At 38.0% G+C, this 18,804-nt stretch overlaps 1 protein-coding gene across 4 annotated transcripts in view; it reads right to left on the reverse strand.

Moving 5' to 3' along the window:
* Positions 1-2,605: 2,605 nt before the first annotated feature.
* TAFA5 (TAFA chemokine like family member 5) overlaps positions 2,606-18,804 on the reverse strand; it is a 594,392-nt gene continuing 578,193 nt past the window's right edge. Inside the window, exons 4-5 of one of the 4 annotated variants that reach the window (XR_005592624.1) lie at positions 16,402-16,535; positions 2,606-4,713 (exon numbers count right to left, since the gene is read on the reverse strand). Coding sequence is in view for 2 of the 4 variants with exons in the window: in XM_039519833.1 (XP_039375767.1) it covers positions 16,458-16,535 (78 nt within the window). In the remaining 2 variants the exon portion in view is untranslated. Of the gene's footprint in view, positions 4,714-14,592; positions 14,816-16,215; positions 16,536-18,804 lie in introns of those variants that run through there. The other 3 variants (XR_005592625.1, XM_039519835.1, XM_039519833.1) reach the window with 3 other exon arrangements.

The following is an 18,804-nucleotide window of genomic DNA, read 5'->3' on the forward strand; positions in this document are numbered from 1 at the left end:
GCTTCAGTGCATAAGTCAAGCGCTAACTGATTAAAGTTCAGAAGAAACTTGGACGGCTTATTCCATACTTGGTCACCTTTTATCTGCAGGATGGTGGACTAGATGGACCACTCATCTGATCTGATATGGCGATGTCTGTGTTCCACTGGTGTCAGTCCTCTAAAAATGAGGCCTTGTGTAAAGATGCATTCATGCAACATGCCAACAAAAGTAGTGCCTGAGTTATATCCATCATCATATGCACGTACTACTAACTCATCCCTTTTAATTAACCTCTATGATTTTTGCTGTCATCTTCATCTGCAATTATTTTTTCCTATAAGCAATCTTTTCCAAATTCCTACTATCAGCTTACTGCCATTATTTAATACTATTCCTTGGTATAGTCAAGTACGTTTCAGCATCAGTCTGCAAGGGAGGGTGAAAAGGTGACTATAAATCACCTTTGCACTGACTCAATCCTGAGGCCACCTGGATGCCAAACTGGTCCACTGCATAAATCAGAGCAGACTGAAGACTGCTCTATTTTTTATTGGTTGCCAAAGGCCCTTTAAGTGCTAGCAGGTCTGAGCTATTTCCCATGCTCCCAATATCAGTGTTTAGGAGTGAGGGTGATGCTACAGGAACTCTGCACCTCCTGAGGATTCCCCTGCATGCAGGAATCCTCCCCTGGCTACATCTGTTGTGTTTTGGACTGCACTGCAGGAATTGGGGCGATTTCTTGTAATTTCCAGGCAATTCTACCTAATTTTCCAAAGGACCATTCCAAACTTTTCTAATGGAGAAAGCTATTGTACATCTGACTGATTCAACCTTTCCCTTGATCACAAAGGCCAAAGTGCTTAATCACAAAGGCCAATGACTTCTATTTCCCTGCCAAATTTCAGTTCCTCCCTTAAATGGTGTGTGGGAATATTTATGCTCATACTTTCAAGTCTACCTCTGCCCACTTTTTAATGGAACTTTCTTTGCATTTGTGACATACAGACATTTAAGAATACCCTTTCAGCTAGCCCCAAATACTCTCTTTCTGATATTATTTCTATGTGGAGGGAGGAATTATGTTCTTGACCTCAAGTGTTTTTCTATTTTTCTCCTTGAATTTTAGTTGCAAATGCTTCTGTCTTCCCTTCCTACATATCGGTATCCAATTTTGCCTTGCGCTTGTTCTGTCCACCTGTTCATTAGTTTAGACTATCAGAGCTGTGTTTATCCTTTAAGCCAACTCATTTATTCCCTTTTGGTTCAGACATAGCTAATGCTGCTTGTACAATTCTTCAGCCATCGTACGGCATTCTTTATTTTCTTATGGAACTCTAATTAATACTCAAGACGATGATTACTAGGCCATATTACATAGAAAATGCGAGGATTAAAGATTTACACAAAAACACGTGGGTACACTGTCAGTAAACAAGCAGCTGACCAAAGAACATTGTGTGCATAAAACCTGTACAGTAAGAAAAAGAAAAAGATTTGTTCACAATAAAAGAGCAAGTTAGAAACGTAATTATGAAATCAGAGAAATTGCTATGTGGATTGCACAGGCTGACAGAAAGCTATACCAGCAGCTTTTTTGAAAATTATATGAAAGATCTTCTGTATTTTTCTGTATTTTTGTTTTTGTTAGACTGTGGGGTGACCTTTTTCTCTAACTCTACCCTTTTCATATTTTATCGTCCTTTCTGTGTGTTTTGGAAAATTACCTATTTGAAAACTGAGAAAAGGAGGATATTTAATGGCATTCAAATCAGATATGCCTCTCTTATGCTTTGAATTTCTTTGTTGAAGAGGCACATAAAATACCCACATAAACAAATCAAAATTCTTTGTGAAATCAAGTTCCGTAAGGTTTGAAGCCCACAACATTGTAAAAGTGTAATGTCACTGAAAGATAAAGGTTTCAGCATAGCATTGAGGACACTAATTTATATTTACAAAAACAGTCAGTCTATTTCATTCATTTGAAAATGTACATTCTGAAAAGTTCTCTTTTGAAGTGACTTGAGACTGCTGTCACACAAACTAGGCTCATCCCCATTTTTAGCTAGAATGTACACTTGTCTCCAACCAATAATCTAAACTTTTTGTGCTTTGTTACTTCTGAGCAGACCTTAAAAACAAGGACATATTTCTCTTTTGTTGAGCATTCAAAGTAATGAGAACATAGAGATATTAGATGAAATTTTCAAAAGTGACTACTGATTTTGAGTGTCCAATCTGAGATATGTTAAAGGGGCCTAATTTCCAGAGAATGGGTACTCAGCGCTTGTCTCAAACTGGGCACCCAAAAATGTCAGTGCCCAAAACTGTTAGCAATTTCCAATACTGAACATTTTCACCTATTTCATTGTGAGAATCTACTTCCCTGTTCCCCTACCCGCAAGCGCCCTCTACTGAAATTCTCTGTGTGACATCATGATCAGGGAACAAAAGTCTCACTTATAAAAGGATTTTCTTTATTTCCATAATTTAGCTGAACCAACACAAAACTGAATACTGTAAAGCAACAAAAATGTAACATCTTTAGTTTTTCTCTGTGTACTAAATAAGGCTACTACACTCCCTTTAAAAATAAACTGAAACAAAACAGAAAATTGGTGGAGTGAGGGATCTGGCTCTTGAGTTCTAGTAGTACAGTAAATGTATTTACCATCGTTTATTGCATGACATTTTAAACCAGACATTGGTCATTTATAGTGCAGTCAGTTCATAACACTTTTCAAGTGACTGGCATTGAATTGCTACTTTGATACTGGTCGAAAACCTTAAGTTTAAATAAGAAATTCTTATATATTTATTTTACTCAAAAGACACAGTCACCTATAATTCATGGTTTCTGCAACCTGTGTATTAAATAAGCCTGAATAGTGGAACAGGCCTTACAAAAAAAATAACCTTTTGTTTTTGTATTTTTTTATCTATGGTTGCTTGAACAGTCTCTATATATTTTTCTTTAGTAGCATAGAACTAGCATAGTACTAAAAGTTAATTGGAGTATTAGGTAGTATACTACAGTGGAAACTTGGAGAAATAGTTAAAACTGGAATACATTTGCCAGGAAGAAGCTAAGCTCATTTGTTGATTTCATCATATCAATATGTACCAGACATATATAGAAAGGTACAGTAATAGGGAGTGAGGGATCTTTTTATCTTTATTTCCCCTCTTTTCTATGCTGTCTCTGCATTAACTTTTCACTACCTGATAATGCCAAAAAAGTGGGTTTTTTAACGATGAGGTAAAACATTGAATCTGGGTCAAGGAACAGGCCGCAAATTGACCTTTATACTGTATTATGTAGAGGAGGGTGGGGAGAAGGAGAGAGAGAGAGAGAGAGAGAGAGAGAGAAAAAAAAAAACCTCGGTATGGAAAGCCATGATTAAAATATTTTACACTCTATTTTTACCAGTACATAAAGACAAAAAAAAATGCCTTCCAACAGTGCAATGGTTGAATGCATTTATGTAATAGAAACAACATTGTTCTTTGCTTTTTCTACAGAGTCCTCTCTGGTCATGCTTTACATCCAGAATGTCCTAATGGAAGAAAGCAAATGACACCTGTCACTTTAGAGACAACTGAAGTAATAAAACACAACTTAACTCTGAACCATTTGTCATGACCGTCAGAGTTACCACGTTAATTGTTAAATAGGATTTTCTACAAATATACAACATATAAAAACTGTTAAATATATAACTTTAGGCTTTTCAAAATACATTTAATGATCTCTTTCAAACAAGTGTTACTTTTTTTTTTCTTTAATTTGCTTTCTGGTGCTAAATGGTGTATCAGATGAGACATAGGCCACAGATGACCAAACATGCTCTTTGCAAATACTGTATTATCCAATTTTAACTATCAAAAAATGGAACTGTAGAAGAGGCATGTTTAACTGGTTAAAACTGAAAATTATTTTAGTACGAGAAAGTCAGTCTAAGTACAGAGGAATAAAGGTGCCATGTAGACAGTTTGTAGTTTTTCAAACATACGCTGTTTTCTCACCATGCTCCATTTCATTGTTTATAATGTGGTTTTCAAGAGTAATTTTCTAGTTTAGTTTTTACTGCAGTGTTCCATAAAGACTTCTGCTGTACAGGAACATCTCAGCTTTGTGAGAGTTGAAATCATGTCTTTGTGGAGACCACTCTACAATTTAACCCAGATAGCTCTCTTAACAGTAAGATTGTGTCCACTTTAAAATAGATTTTGCTCTTTGGTCTATTGTATATACTGAAAGAATAAGAAAATAAAAGCAATTCAGACAGTCCAGGGCACAAGAAGAGATTCTCTTTTGCACCTCAGTGTCCTCCCATAGACAAAACAGTCTTCTCTAAGGCTGATTGGGATGAATACTCTTCAGTGCAGTAGACTCTTCAGATCAAAACATGTAGGTAACATCAAGTCCAGCAGTGGTGTATAACGCAGATGAAACGTTAACCATGAACTTTTTGTATTGCTAATGCCCAAGCGTATCTCTTATATCTATATTCCTTAGTCCAGTGCTCCTTAGAATGGTAGAACAGACTTTTAGCTCATAATGTAGAGGAATTATGCTGTCTTTTATGAGATATAGAGAAACAGACAGTTGAATTGATGACATATAATGGATGATGATCCACAGCAGTGAAACTTGACTAAGGTAAGTAGCTCACACAGAACCTAGACCACTCATACGAGAATTCTTTGCTGCTGCATTTGTCAGGAGACCTGTAAATCAATAAGAACAAATGAGTCAACATCTTACTCCACACTTTTGGTTATCTTTGCTGCCCATTATTTCAAAATATACTGTACTGTATATTCCAAGGAACAAGTTAATGAATTGGAAAATATTTATTTGTTACTGCAAACATCTTCTCTGGGAAACAATACTGAGATAATGTATATATTTTATATGCTGTACGCAATTTTAACCATGATGTCTAGTTAAAGATTAAAGTTCTATGACAATGTTATGAATTAATAGTTTACAACAGCTTAACTGTTACTGTCTACTAAGCCCCCTGCCCATCCATTTTTCTAATAATTTTACAGACTGCTCTTCCTTTTGTATTAAGTTACATATTAAATGATCCAATAAATACTTTATTATGAAGTTTATGATTCATTCTATCCTGTACAAAAGGGAATTTGATAAAAACTGAAATCCCAAAGTATTTATATTTAATAAAAAAATGCAAGTATTTTTCTACTAAGGGCTTGTCTGCTTCTAATTTCTCATAGCATTGTTCAGCACACTAATTTATTCAATACTGCCCTCTAGTGATGCCATTACAAGTACAAATTAAAACAAAAGTATATTTATGATCAAAGTAGTTAGAAACTTGTTTTAATTATAGAGGTATAAAAAATGAAATTGCAAAAAACATTGCCTCATGAACCTCAAGAAAGAAAAATGTATTAGAAACCATTGTAAAATGAAAGGAAAGAAAAAAGATAGTAGCTTGAAAGAGAATCAACAGAACAAAATAGTGCACACAAAAGATAAAATGAGAACAATGAAAGACAGCATAAACACAAAAGATAAAGAAATGAAGTATTTCTATGACAAGAAGCCTGTTGGACAAACTTACCAAAAAGTATCAGTTTATAAATTGTTTCTAAAATACACAGGCATTGTTCAGAGAAAAATGTTTTGAGGTGTATTAAGGAAATATGAGTACTACAAAATGCTGTTTGACTGTTCAAACACTACCTTCTTTGTTTCCGGACATTTCTCAATAGTTAAAATTCTCATTGTTGAAAGAAATACCAAACATAACTCCAGAAAATAGTAAAAGTGTATGCGAACGAGCAAAATAAATAAGAAAATCCAATGTCCTTGGTTCAAGTCGTATATGAAATTTAGATTTATTTTTTAACCTACCCCTTGGAGAGGGAAATGAAAGAAATACCTGCCTCCAAATCAGTTTAGCAACAGCTTGAAACATTTCTCTCTCTCTCTCTCTCTCTCTGTATATATTTTCCCTATAAGGCATAAAGTGTATTTCACAGATTTCTGCTTTTATCCTCTCACCTTTTCCAGGAAAAAACACCCCAGAAATCTTGAAAACAGCCTTTTCTTTTCGGACTAGTGATCAGATCTCCAAACCACATGGCCTCAGACAGGCTGAAGGCAAAAAACCTGGATGATTATTGAGGTATATTCTCTTGTTTTATATATACATTCAGCAAGAAAAAAATATGTTAAAGTTCTGCTTCAGTTAAATGTTTTGTTTCCCATTTACATTCCTTCCTTCCTCCCATTGCAAAGGTTTAGCATCAGTACAAAATTCTACAGTCTAGGAATATTTTTTATGCAGGATGGCACATGAAGCTAGAGCTCTCTGACTTATTAGGTGAAAGTAAGATACTATTCTGTGAAGAATTAGGCTGACCTAGCTCAAGGTTTTATGAATTATACTGGAGTGACCCAAAGTTAAAAGTAACAGCATAAACTGCTGATAGATTGGCATGTTCACTTTTTCAGAGTGATCTTCCATACTGTGGGTCCCAGTATGGAGAAAGATTCAGATCCAACCACACTCATTTGCAGAAACCTACTGCTTTGTTATTTCATGCATTTAAAAGTCTCCTGCCTTGCTATCCCTGCCTCCACTTTGAACATTCAGATTTGCTGTGTGAATATGGTATAATGCTTTAAGAAATAAAATGAGAGGAGCGGGAAGGATACTCCATTGTAAAATGCTAGGGTGCGGTGGAGACAGTAAATTGAAAGGATGGAGAGAGCATAAGGAGGAGAAGAGAGATTGCATCTGCATGCTATCCTCCCTTCTCTTCATTCTTCATGATCTACAAATAATCACCGCACCCCATACAAATTAATAAAGAGAAAAAAGTAGGCCCCTAAATGACTGGAATAAATGGAATTCTTATACCATATACCCTGGTAGCTCAACCCTGCAACCAGACCCCTGGTGTTGGAAAATGAATTTAAAGGAAAAAAGAGATACTCTATAAAGTTGTTCAGAATGCCCACCCTGACTTATCTTCAATTCCTCATACAGCTGCTAATTAGTTTGACACAGATTGCAGTACAAGTTATAAACTAAGTAACAAAGATTGTAAAAGCTTTTAGCAGTAGAGGATGCTTTTGGTTTTCTAATCTGAAACCTTGCAGCTGAAGTAATAAAATCCTGGGCTCCAATTCCCTGGCCCAAGCTTCAACCTTGGATCTGCTTATGTGTTCACAGGTCCAAGTTAGGAATGCACAATGAAATCCTGACCCTGGTGAAGTCAGTGGGAATTTTGCATTGACTTCAGTGGAACAAGAATTCACCCCAAGTTTTCACAAAGTAGGTTTTAAGTCCTTCTAAAATAGACTATTTTGCTTTGCTTGATACACTTCAGGCAAAGAGTGCTGGCAGGGATAACTCTACCTTTCTGTCGTTTCCTTTCCCTAGTATAGTTTGTCTGTGTTGCTGCAGAGATCACATTTTCTGAATGGCATACTGGAAATATTTGTACCCAATGCTTAGGGTATTGATAAAATTATTATAATCTGCGTTAGCAGCATACTTCCCAGCCAACTATTGATAAAATATCACCCAGCAGCCCACTAGACAGAAGGATCCCACTCCCCACCAATAAGTAGAATGTAAAGTGAAGGGAATATGGGAAGGTTGTCTCCCCTCCTCTGACTAGTCTTCTTCCTGTTTGCAGAAAAGAGGCTCTGTTACATCTCAGCCTCCTGCAGAGTTTCCAAGGTCCCTCCCCAGTTGAGGCAGAGCTACTGCAGTACTTATACTCCTCACAAGGCCTGAGGTCGCATTCCTGTGCTTTGTAAATACTTCTCTGCCAGAGCACTCACCATCCTTGATTTAAATTGTAAAATGCAAGTGGGTGAATGGATTTGACAAGAGTTGTCTCAACTCTTCCCCATCACTAGGGAATCCCTAAATTTTACACCTTTTCCTACGCTATGCACAACGTGATCTTATCCTATTGTTAGCACTGTGATTTACAAAATCCTCTACTATGAGTCCTTACTCCACCCTGCCTTACATTTCGTCTTTAGCTGATACTAGCAGGTTGTCCCGAAAGATACCTCCCCACAGATTACTGAAGCAGTGTGCTTCACAATGGTTTTTTTATTGTATTACATAACTATGTAGTTATGTGCATATGCATGTATGTAAACTCCATAACATATAAAGGGACCACATTTTGTCTCTGCAGTCAACTGAGGGGGCAATTATCTAATAATATTTAGACACCTACAGCCTGATCCCAAAGCAACTGAAGTTAATGGGAATTTTTCCATTGACATTAAAGGAAGTTTTTAGATAGTTTTAATGGGCTTTGGATCAGACACCATCTGAACTTGCAAGTAACTGACACTCCAGTAGGCTCAAAATTAGAGGCTATTTTTAAAAAATGGCCCAGCACATCTGCCTCTATACTTCTTATAGTAAGAAGATCATAATTTGGGGAACCCTTGAACTTGTCAGTCAGATACATTGAACTGACAAATGTCTATCATTTTTAATTGAATCTAACCACCATTGTACTGTATCTAAGCTCTGTGTGTTTGTATGTAGCTACATCCAAATCGCCCTGGTGGCAAACAGACAATATCCTATGAGCAAACCTTATGGAATTAAGATAAGCTTTAGTGAGTTAAGTTAAACCTTACTGAATTAGCATTAATATTTTTGACATACATTGAATTAAAAACACATGTATGTACATGTTGTTGTGGCATTGTATGTACCTTCTCTAGAAAGGAGGAGGGATGCTAATGTACTTCTTCCATTATCAACCCTTTGAAGTCACCCCCCTCTGGGAGAAATGCACAGTTCAAACTGGATTCTTCAGAGAGCATCAGACAAAGAAAATACTTTTGATAAAAGACTGGGGTTAATCTGCCTCAGGGGCTTCTTCCTGTTCCAGCAAATAGACAGGACCCCTGGCCCACAGAGGGCCCCAATCCTTAGGGGAGGATTGGAAGAAGTTGTCCTGCTGGGGCCTCATAAGACTCTGTGCTTGTTCTGTGCTGAAGCTCTGATGAACTTGCAACCACGACGATGCCCCTAGGGTTGGGTATTAAAAGAGTGCATTTTCCAGAGCCCATGTAAGTACTGGGATGAACTCTGGTAAGCTTATTAGCATGTGTGCAAGTTCTTTTATTGTTATTAATATGTTTTCTCTGTAATGCTTGTAGGCTTGCTTAGAAAGAGATGTGTGGTAATTTATATCAGTAGCAATTACACTGTTATCCGTCTCTGAAGAGAAAGCAAGCAGGTGTCCTAGGGCAACCTGTCTGTGCTGGGAATGAGACAGCGAAGGAAAGGCAACTGTACAGCCTGGAAATATGCCAGTCAAAAGAGAAAGAGACACGTCTCCAACCAAAAGAGGCAACAGTTGGGGAGCTGTAAGCTGAGAGTGGGTGCCCTGGTGTACCACTTCAGGGGAAATAAAGCATGCAATTGCCATGAACTATGACAACTCTCATTTACAGTATGTCCCATGGCATGTCAGAGAGAAAGTAGTGAATAACTTAGCAGCCTTTTTCCTGACTGTCTTTTAAAACATTATTTACAGTATAGGAAAGACCAAACCAAACCATTCACATAGCGACAAAAATGTTATTATAGTTCTTAGATGGTTTAACCATTTCTGTTTTATTAAAGCAATTCTAACACACTGAACTTGATTCTTCTTACATACTTCCATGGGGAGGAGGGAAGAGTGGGGGGAAATGCATGACTAAATGAAGTATAAAACTAAGAAAAGTTAATGCTTCATTCTTGATAGCAAAGACAGATATTCAAGGAAAATGAATTATCTACAGAGGTTGGAAATGTGTTGTACATTTCTTACCTAAAGTAACAAGATGAGCTTTCCACCAAAGTAGCCGTCTTCCACCATAGTAACTATGCTCTGAACTAATGACATGTCTGGGACTCTGATTACAAACCAGCAAAGTAGGTTTGCAAGAGCTCTCTGATCCAGGGCTGAATTTTCAAGCATGTGTGGATTGAGCTTTTATTTTACATGGAATCCATACACATGCCAAAAATTCCACCCAAATCTTGCCAAAGGTTTGGCAATTTCACCTGGGTTGCACTCTCAGTTTTCAGAAAGAAAGTGAAAGTCAGGGAGTGTGAACCAAAGCTGGAGTTTTCTACTGTGCCTAATTTACATGAGCTCAATTGGATGGCTAGCGGAAGTAAGGACTAATCCACTTCCCCGTTGTCTTTGCATTCCAAAATGCCAGGTCTAAACTGACTACTATTTGTCCAACACTACTTTTTGGACCTTCTCCAGAGTCCAAACAGTTAAAGTGGTCATTGGGGGGTTTACGTTGGGTAACAGATAAAATGTTTGTCCTGCCCACATGTTTTACACTTTCAATTGCCTTTCAATTGCCACAGTCTTGCTCCATCTACCTATTTTAGGATTTTATACAGAACTCATCTCTGTAGTTTCTAAGCACTGGCTCCTCTTGTTTCTTGCCTGGATTACAGTCTGAAAAAAAAAAGCCCTAATAAGAAGATAATTTACAAAGATGAATACAGGTATCTGGCCAGTCTCTGCCTCAGAAAACGTATTCATAACGGAAACAGTTCCAGTTCTTTGTAGCAATTCACTGCAAGACAGATAAATAGCATGTCTTTGCCCTCTGCTGCTGCAGCTGTCTGTTCTAGGACTCAGAATAACCATGCATGAATAATACCACAACAGAGATGGAAACCATTAAACTCCCAAGAAAAACCTGACACTGCCCTGTAAGGCACCTCAGTCTTCACAGGAATAAAAATGTAAATTTCTTGTGATGATCCCAGCAGCAATACCAGCCTGTTGCATTTACGTGAACTGCCACAGTCCCTGGTGACAATTTATTCAGTATTGCTCCTTCCCTCCACTTTCTTCCATGCTATTCATTTATGCAAATTGATTTTTCAATGCTCACAAAAGGACAAGTTAATCTAACTTTAAAGTGACTATAGCTATTAGAACAAAAAAAAAAAGCAGAAAAAAAAAAGCCCCAGCATGAAGTGGTTTATTTGGAAAAGATTGACATTTATTATATGTCACTGAACTAGCCACCAGGCAGGCCATTTTAAAGAATTCAACAGCGTTTCGCTCCCACTGTATTCAAGGTGTAATAGGGTAGGTCATACCTACTGAATGTGTTTGTGGATGAATGTCTATAAAGACCAGCCTCACACATTATGTAGTCCATATCCAGCCATGCTTTCCATACATATATATTGCTTTTTCATAAGTTAGAAATCTGGAGATATCTGTATCTGTTAGTATTCTTCCAAGAAGATTTTTCTTTAGCATGGATTGTTTGCTTATTTTACATCCCCTGTTCAAATCAGTGACAGAAAGGAAAAATGATTTTCCTGTGGGAATAGAAAACTAATGTGCTAATAACAATTGGCTGTGGCTCCTATCACTCTTAGTACGTATATTCTCTCCCCCCCCACCATAACCATTTTCCTAATATCAATAATTTTACCAGAATTCAAATAATAGATGTGCCCAGTATTTTTCTTAAACATCATTCCCGCTTCCCCCATCATGTTTTTTTCCTTCCTTTTGTATAAAAGTTATGGTTATATTTCTCTTCACCTTTTGGGGATTTGTTCTTATGAAAACTTTAAATGCATTGGGTGTCAGAGTTTGATACCTTTACTCGGGATGTATTGGACCTTACTCTTTGAAATTAATGGGACTACTCACAGAATAAGGTGAATAAGGGTATTAGAACCAATTCTGCAGCATGAGTAAGGTTATTAGAACCTGCCCCACTGTTGATTGGTGGCATAGTTGACACAAGTGCCAGTGTGGGAACCCTAGATTTAGAAGGAACTTTGGTATTCCTGACTCAGACATGTCTTGGTGATGCTATATCATATTTCCTATAGAAAAAAGGGGAAAGAGGCAGGTTATATTTCATACTACATGACTCCACAGGATAGCCAGATAATGGAGCAGCATTAATTAAGGTCTTATTAAGACTATTCACTGAATGTCCTTGCTGGGTGTGGATGTGAAAAGCTGTGATAATATTTCAGGAGAAGAATTGAGGTCTAATTGAGAAAAAAAACCACAAACAAACAGGGAAAGGATGTGTGGGGCTGTACATGAAGTACAGGGCTGGCCCAATACAGAGGCATGAGGGTTCTGATCAAAAAAGATTCCCAAACAGCTTCCCTCTAACATACTCTTTGGCCTTCCTGGTCAATGACAAAAAAAATCCTGCCTCTGAAGAAACAACTTAAACAGACACTGTCAACATGAGAAGCTCTTTTAAACTGACTAATTTAAAATAAAGACTGTAGCTTCTAAGCAGTGCAACCTGATTTTATTTTTAAAATCCTTAAAGGGCATTTTAATAAGAGGTTTCCTGCTCCTCTGCTGATGTTTAAAAGTGTCTTTTACTAAGATACAGGGAAAATTCAGAAGGTACCCTTAAAAAAGTCCACTCGGTTGAAAGATTAGACTAAAATTCCCTATTTTAAGGATAGAGAACTGGTACATTCTTCCATTCCAGTGGAACTTTCTAAGTAGTGCTGTCAAATGCACAGAGTAGACTGGGGAAAAAAATGAGGAATATTCTCCTACTATATTCCTTCAGTTACAGTAATCTTATGTTTCACGTGTAACTATACTGGGTATAGAATTTTCAGGCACAATGTGATATGCAAGTTGTTCGTGTCCCTTTAAATGGAAAAATTATCTACAATAGTAGAATAATATTTCACTGATTTTGTGCACAAAGAGCCTCTTGTTTAATCACATAACGATACTGAGCAGTAGAGAGAAGCCCAAACTGGAAACTTGAATCTGAACCCTTTTCAACTCATGAAAGGAGGTAGTATTTGAATTAAAACCCGCCATCCAGCTCTCTCTGTGTGGTCTGCTTAGATTGGAAGTCTTTAGGTCAGCGATCTGTTCTATCCTGTAAAGCACTAGTTCACTCTGGAGTGCTGAACAGCTAATAACATTAATGTTACCTCAAACGTGGCTGAAATCTCATGAGAATTTCTCACAAGATGTAGCTGAATTTGAATCATAGCCCTGATTAAACATCAAATCCAAACCCTAAACTCTTGCCTGAACATAATCTGGATTGCAATCCAAATACTGCTTCCTTGGTGGTTCTGCCTGAAACAGTCACAAAGTAATTCCCTATAATATTTGCTCCATAGAGTGGCTAACCAAGTGGAATTTGTTTTAGCAGAAAAGTGGTCTTGTGATTAAGACACAGAAATGGAAATTGGGAGACCTTTGTTTTGGACCCCTGGCTTTCCACGGACTTCCTGCAAGACCTTGATCAAGTCACTTAATTTCTCTGTGCTTCTGATTCTCCATATGTAAAATAGAGATACTTACCTACCTAAAAGGGCTGATGCATTGTAAAGCATGTCGAGCTCCTTGCCAGGAAACTCAACACAAGTTCTTGTATTATTGTAAACTATGTTCTCACCTGAAGCTCTACTCTGTAAGGAATTTATTAAGCTATCCTAAAAAGCAAAGGGCTTCTTAGCAGGTACCTGATAAAACAGGTTCTGCATTTTATTGGTTTACTAAAAAAGCACATTGGTAACGAGTGTCTTTCATTAGGAAATCGGTCTGAAAAGAAACAGACATCTCAGAAAGGACCTAAAGGTTTAGAGACCAAATAAGCCTCTTGGGGGCAAAACAACTCTGTCTTAGAAAGACTCTGATGACCTATGGGATACACATTATTTTTTTCTTATCTGAAGCCTAGAGAAGATCACTAAGATTAGGAGCATCCACAGACGCAAGGGTGAAATTTAGGTACCAGAGCGGATAAATCGGTACTTTTCAATGCACCACATTGAGACATCAGCATCAAACAGCTGGGATAAATAAACGTCACTTGTAATCTAAAATGGAGCAGCAATGGGAAATGGTGTAGCTACATTTCTTCTAGAGGTCACTCTAAAGATCTGGGTAAGAATCAAATACATTAAAAATAACCTATCCCTAAAGGCCTAGAGCACGTAACTGGATTGTATCTATTTCCTCTTGTTCTTTACAACTGTATTAGGCATGAAGCTTTATGGAAAGTGAAAATAAGGAAGATATGTCACTGGTATGTGATTTGAAGTATGAAAAATGACCACTTCTCTGCTTTTCTTACTGCTCAGATACAAGCAATTCTGAAATTAATGTGATTGAAAATATACAAGAGTAGCCAGAGGCTTTCCTCTGGGTAGCAAAAAAATAATCAGGGATTATAATTCTTGTGATTACTTTTTTTTTTGAGGAGGCAAGATCAAGTTAACAATGTGTCTAAGGGTTACTTTTAATATAGTTTATTATATATCCATATCTATATCTATACACACACAGAGATATCTAAATATCCAGATCTATATATTGCAAGGACTGTTGTTTATCTCTGACAAGATCTACTGCAGATTTAACCTGCAATTGTATCACATCCTCTCAAAAAAAAAAAAAAAAGGAGGAATAGTGTGTTAACAGTGAAATATTTATTAAAGACAATGGTCTTTCACGGAGATAAAGTAAAGCTTCCATTGCTGCAATACTGCATCATTATCAAAGAAAGCATTGCATGGAGGGTGACATGAGATTTAATTGTAAGGTTTAAAAACAATCTCAGCTATAAAGTACACTGAACATACACAGATCTGGCATCAACTGAACTTAACAGACAGTCTTAAACAGCTACTTTTCCTTCTCCAATTAGAGCAAAGAATTGTGCAAGGGCATTCAAGAAGTGACATCTGATTGACAAGCAGCTGGTCTGGAGCAAGGTTGGGCTCACACTTGCAGTAAAAAAAATGGGAACAGTGATGTCCTGAGATTGATTGTGAAAACAGTTAAACTTTAATGAATAATACATCAGAAAAACGGTAGTGTTCTATTAGGTAGGATATTTAGGCTATTTCACCCATTAAAGGAGAGAATTCAGACTCATAATACGTGAGCTTTAGATAGGATGCTTTCCTGCGAGTGAAGGAATTGAATAATCAATGCTTGCCAGTGAGATATTATGTCTGCTTTATGTATTCCACATGGCAATTTCTTTTTTTTTAAAAAGTCTTGTTTGGCCTCATTCCAAAAATACAGTGTGGTACAGTAGGTCACTTGAAATCAGCAATCTTTACTAGCATGCCAGATATAGGAAAGAATCACTGGCATTCATAATTCAATGTGCAGAATTCTTGCCTATGCTTTGAGGATAGAGTCTGAGAAGTTATGGGGCAGGGGAAGAGGAATGCATATATATTAGATAAAGAGGAATGCAAGAAATTTCTTCTTTTAATGAATGTTTATAGCTCTGACTGAGGCAAGAGAAAGAGCATGCTCTGAACTCACATAAGTGGGACTCTACGGCCACCCAAAACATACACAGAAAAGACAGATAGTGGCCTTGAATGAAGTTCATGACGATGTGAACAGATACAAATGCGCACATGAGAGGAAGCACTCTCCTACCATCCTAGTAGACTGCCTGCTGCTGATCATAATCCTCACATTTAATATGGAGACTGGCAGGAGAGTTTGCTAAAACAGCAGTGTCCTTTGTTTGATGGGCCAGTCTCCAGTACTGATTTCCAGAATAGCTCGGTGTCAGCACAAATTAGTTCAGCAGTTAACCCTGCGTTCCATTTAGGAGAACTTTTTCTGGATAGCAGCCCAATCTCAAAACTCTCCAGTCTAACAAATGGGATCTTACAGTTAACATTTTAATAATGTTTAGATCCTGGTTCCAGAGGCTTTAGAACTTTGGGCAAGTGCACCAGTTGTGTGCACATTGAGCCCCCATCCTCTCGATAATGGAATTATTTGACTACAGTGACATCTAATCCCATGCTCTTTTGAAAAAAGTTCACCTCTCCTAATTTGCATTGGAATAATACCTGTCATCTACAAAGAATCTTCATATTATATGGGATAGTGGGGGACATGGCAAAGGAACCAATATCTATCTGTAGAAATATTAGATTTCTCTAAACTAAAGAATACATAAACACAGAGGGCCAAATTCTGCCCTCAGACATGTATGTTCAGCTCCTGTTCAATAAAATGGCACACACATATGTGCATCTACAGGGAGTATTTGGCCCTTGTGTTATATTCTTATAATCACTGAGATGATTCCTATTTTGTAATATCTACATACAGTCATGTCACAGAGTTCTGACTTGTGTCTGAGTGAGAGGACTGGAAGGGGATGGGGACCATGCAGGGCTGAGGAGAGGAGGAGAAGGTATACATTCATCCCCAAAATTAGCCAGTGAAAACATTTTTAGTCTCCCAACAGCAAAGCAGACACATGGAGGGATTACAGTCCATGTAAACTTCTCTTTAACATTTTAATTACATTTAAACCTAAACACAAATTTGGGACGCATACAGTACAGTAGTTCAAAAACCAACCAGTGTGTCGCTGTCTATCAGAGGCAGAGCCCTGTGTATTGTGCAGCATATTGGATCTAAATTCTTTGGCAAGATCCCCAATACCCCCTGGTTTCTGTTGAATTTTGGCAAGGAGTTCTGTGGTGATCAGATTTCTGCAGCAGAATGGAAACAAATAGAAAAACAGTAAAAAATAAATAAATAAAACAAACTGGCAAACTGCAAGGAAATGTCAACTCTATAATTGATAACAAAGTTTACATGAACACTACACATATGAGGGAAAAGACTGTAAGAAAGCAAACACAGTACAACTTTGAGGGGTAGGGGGGAAGAGAAGCGACCTTCATCCCCCTACACACAGAACTATTTGGTGTTTGAAGAGTCACATCTTCATCTAGTTCCATCTGTATCATAGTTAAAATGGGATGTGAGTCTTGCCTTCCCCACCTTTAAGGCAATTCTCTGTCATGCAAAGTGTGGGAATCCACACTCCCGCTCTCTCCCCAGCATATCTTCCAAGGGACTCCGCTGGCTCCCCATAGAACAGTTTCTCTGATAACCTTTCTCAGGCTGGAGGAGAAGTCCAAGTAGCTGCACCTCTCCTCAGTGGGACACAGCAAGTCCCATGCTACCATCAGTTGCATACTAATTCCCACTGTCACTCCATATGCATCATCGTCAAAAGCATCATCCTCTGGCTGAGCATTATCTCAGGGATAAGCCACGCTGATAGAGGAATAAAGGGATGAGAAACAGTTTTTGTGACTGGTGCCCTCCTGTTCCTCTGACCAATACAGCACACCACTACTGTTCTGCCAGGTGAGACTACCTAACAGAACAGGTAACAGTTTCTGTGGGTCCCTTATCAAGGAGGAAATTCCACTGCTATTTCTGTGACAAGAAATCCCAGGAGTCAATAAGCCCTGATCATAGTTAAGTATCACACTATATAAACAGTTTCATTACATTTGTGTTATAGTAGGTACTGCCAATTTGATTTTTAGAAACAACTACTCAGCCCTTGTTTTCACATTAAGAAACTGAAAAAAACAGCAAAAACTGGAAAATAAAGTAAAAATTATTGAGGTATTCAAAAATATATTGTTAAATCAGAATACTATATGCTGCACTTTGCTCATACTAATGGTAGATATGGAACCGACCTTACTGTGTCATAAAACAGCTACACAGATGAAATGTAATGAACCTGAAAAGCAAATGAGCTTCAGGTGAAGACAGGAACCAGGATATTGTAGTGACAATCTCATTAGTCAAATCTGGTGTGGTACACTCTCTGCTATTTATCACAGTGCTATTTCTGAGTTCCTAATCAAATGCAAACACTCAACCCCAAGAACCTATTTAGCATGAAACTTGTTCTCTACTTTAGAACTTAAAGTTTTCTTTTTAATGGGAGCTTTAGTACTGTATTCCCCTACCCCCACTGTTCTTGTCAAATTAAAGGAAAAATACAAGGGATTTGAAATACCTCGGTGGCAATTTCAATTGTATTGATTCCTTGGACTTGTTGGGACTATAAGCAAAATTGTAGGAGGATCTCAATGTAGAAGGGAGAGATAGCTAGCACTGTGTCTTAGCAATTACAAGAGAATGCAGCCAAAATAAAGAGATAGGACCTGAAGATTTAATAATAGCTCAGATTACATGATTGGTGAAAACCCAACATCCCACCATTCCAATCACCCTGATGTGCTACATTTTTGCCTTGTGAGAAAACACATGCTCAGATGCCTGGGGCCTCAGATCTGTATTTGATTCTCATTCCCAGGCTCTCAGTCCAAAAAACTGGCACAGGCTGGGATTACTGTGGATGATATCAGGGCTGATGGGGAGGGAATGTCTGATGTTGCTTACCACTGACTGGTCTAGCTGATTAGTGTGAAAGGTACAGAAAGGAGCCTCATTCAGGCAAAGGAGAGATGTAAAAAAAGGGAGAAATGATGCAAGGGTCTTGAGAGTGGAAGACAATGTGGGTGTGATCTCAGGATTCTTACAAGCACCATGCTGTGTACAGTGAATGATTCAAGAGGCTAGACTGTACCTTAAGGCACAGCCCTGCTGTGAAGATGAGGGAAAGAATGCTGCTGAGTAGGAGCTCCTCAAGGCATTGCACTTGAGGTCCATGTTACATTTACTTACAGGATCCAGCATGAATTCTCCCCTTCTCATGTGGAGCCCGCTCTGCTTACCTTGTGGAGATGAAGGGCTGCTGTTGGTGCTGCCCTCAAGCAGTCGTTACACATACTGCTGATTCTGGCTTCTACATAGGGAGTTTGGAAGCTCCTGGTACCTTCTCTCCCACCTTGTGCAACTGCCAGGGCCAGACACAATCTGACCCAAAGTGTTTTTCATAGTATTACAGTATATGTCTACTCATCTAACTACTTATCTAACTACTAT

This window comes from Mauremys reevesii, linkage group 1 (genome assembly GCF_016161935.1).
Source record: "Mauremys reevesii isolate NIE-2019 linkage group 1, ASM1616193v1, whole genome shotgun sequence".
Lineage (NCBI taxonomy): Eukaryota > Metazoa > Chordata > Testudines > Geoemydidae > Mauremys > Mauremys reevesii.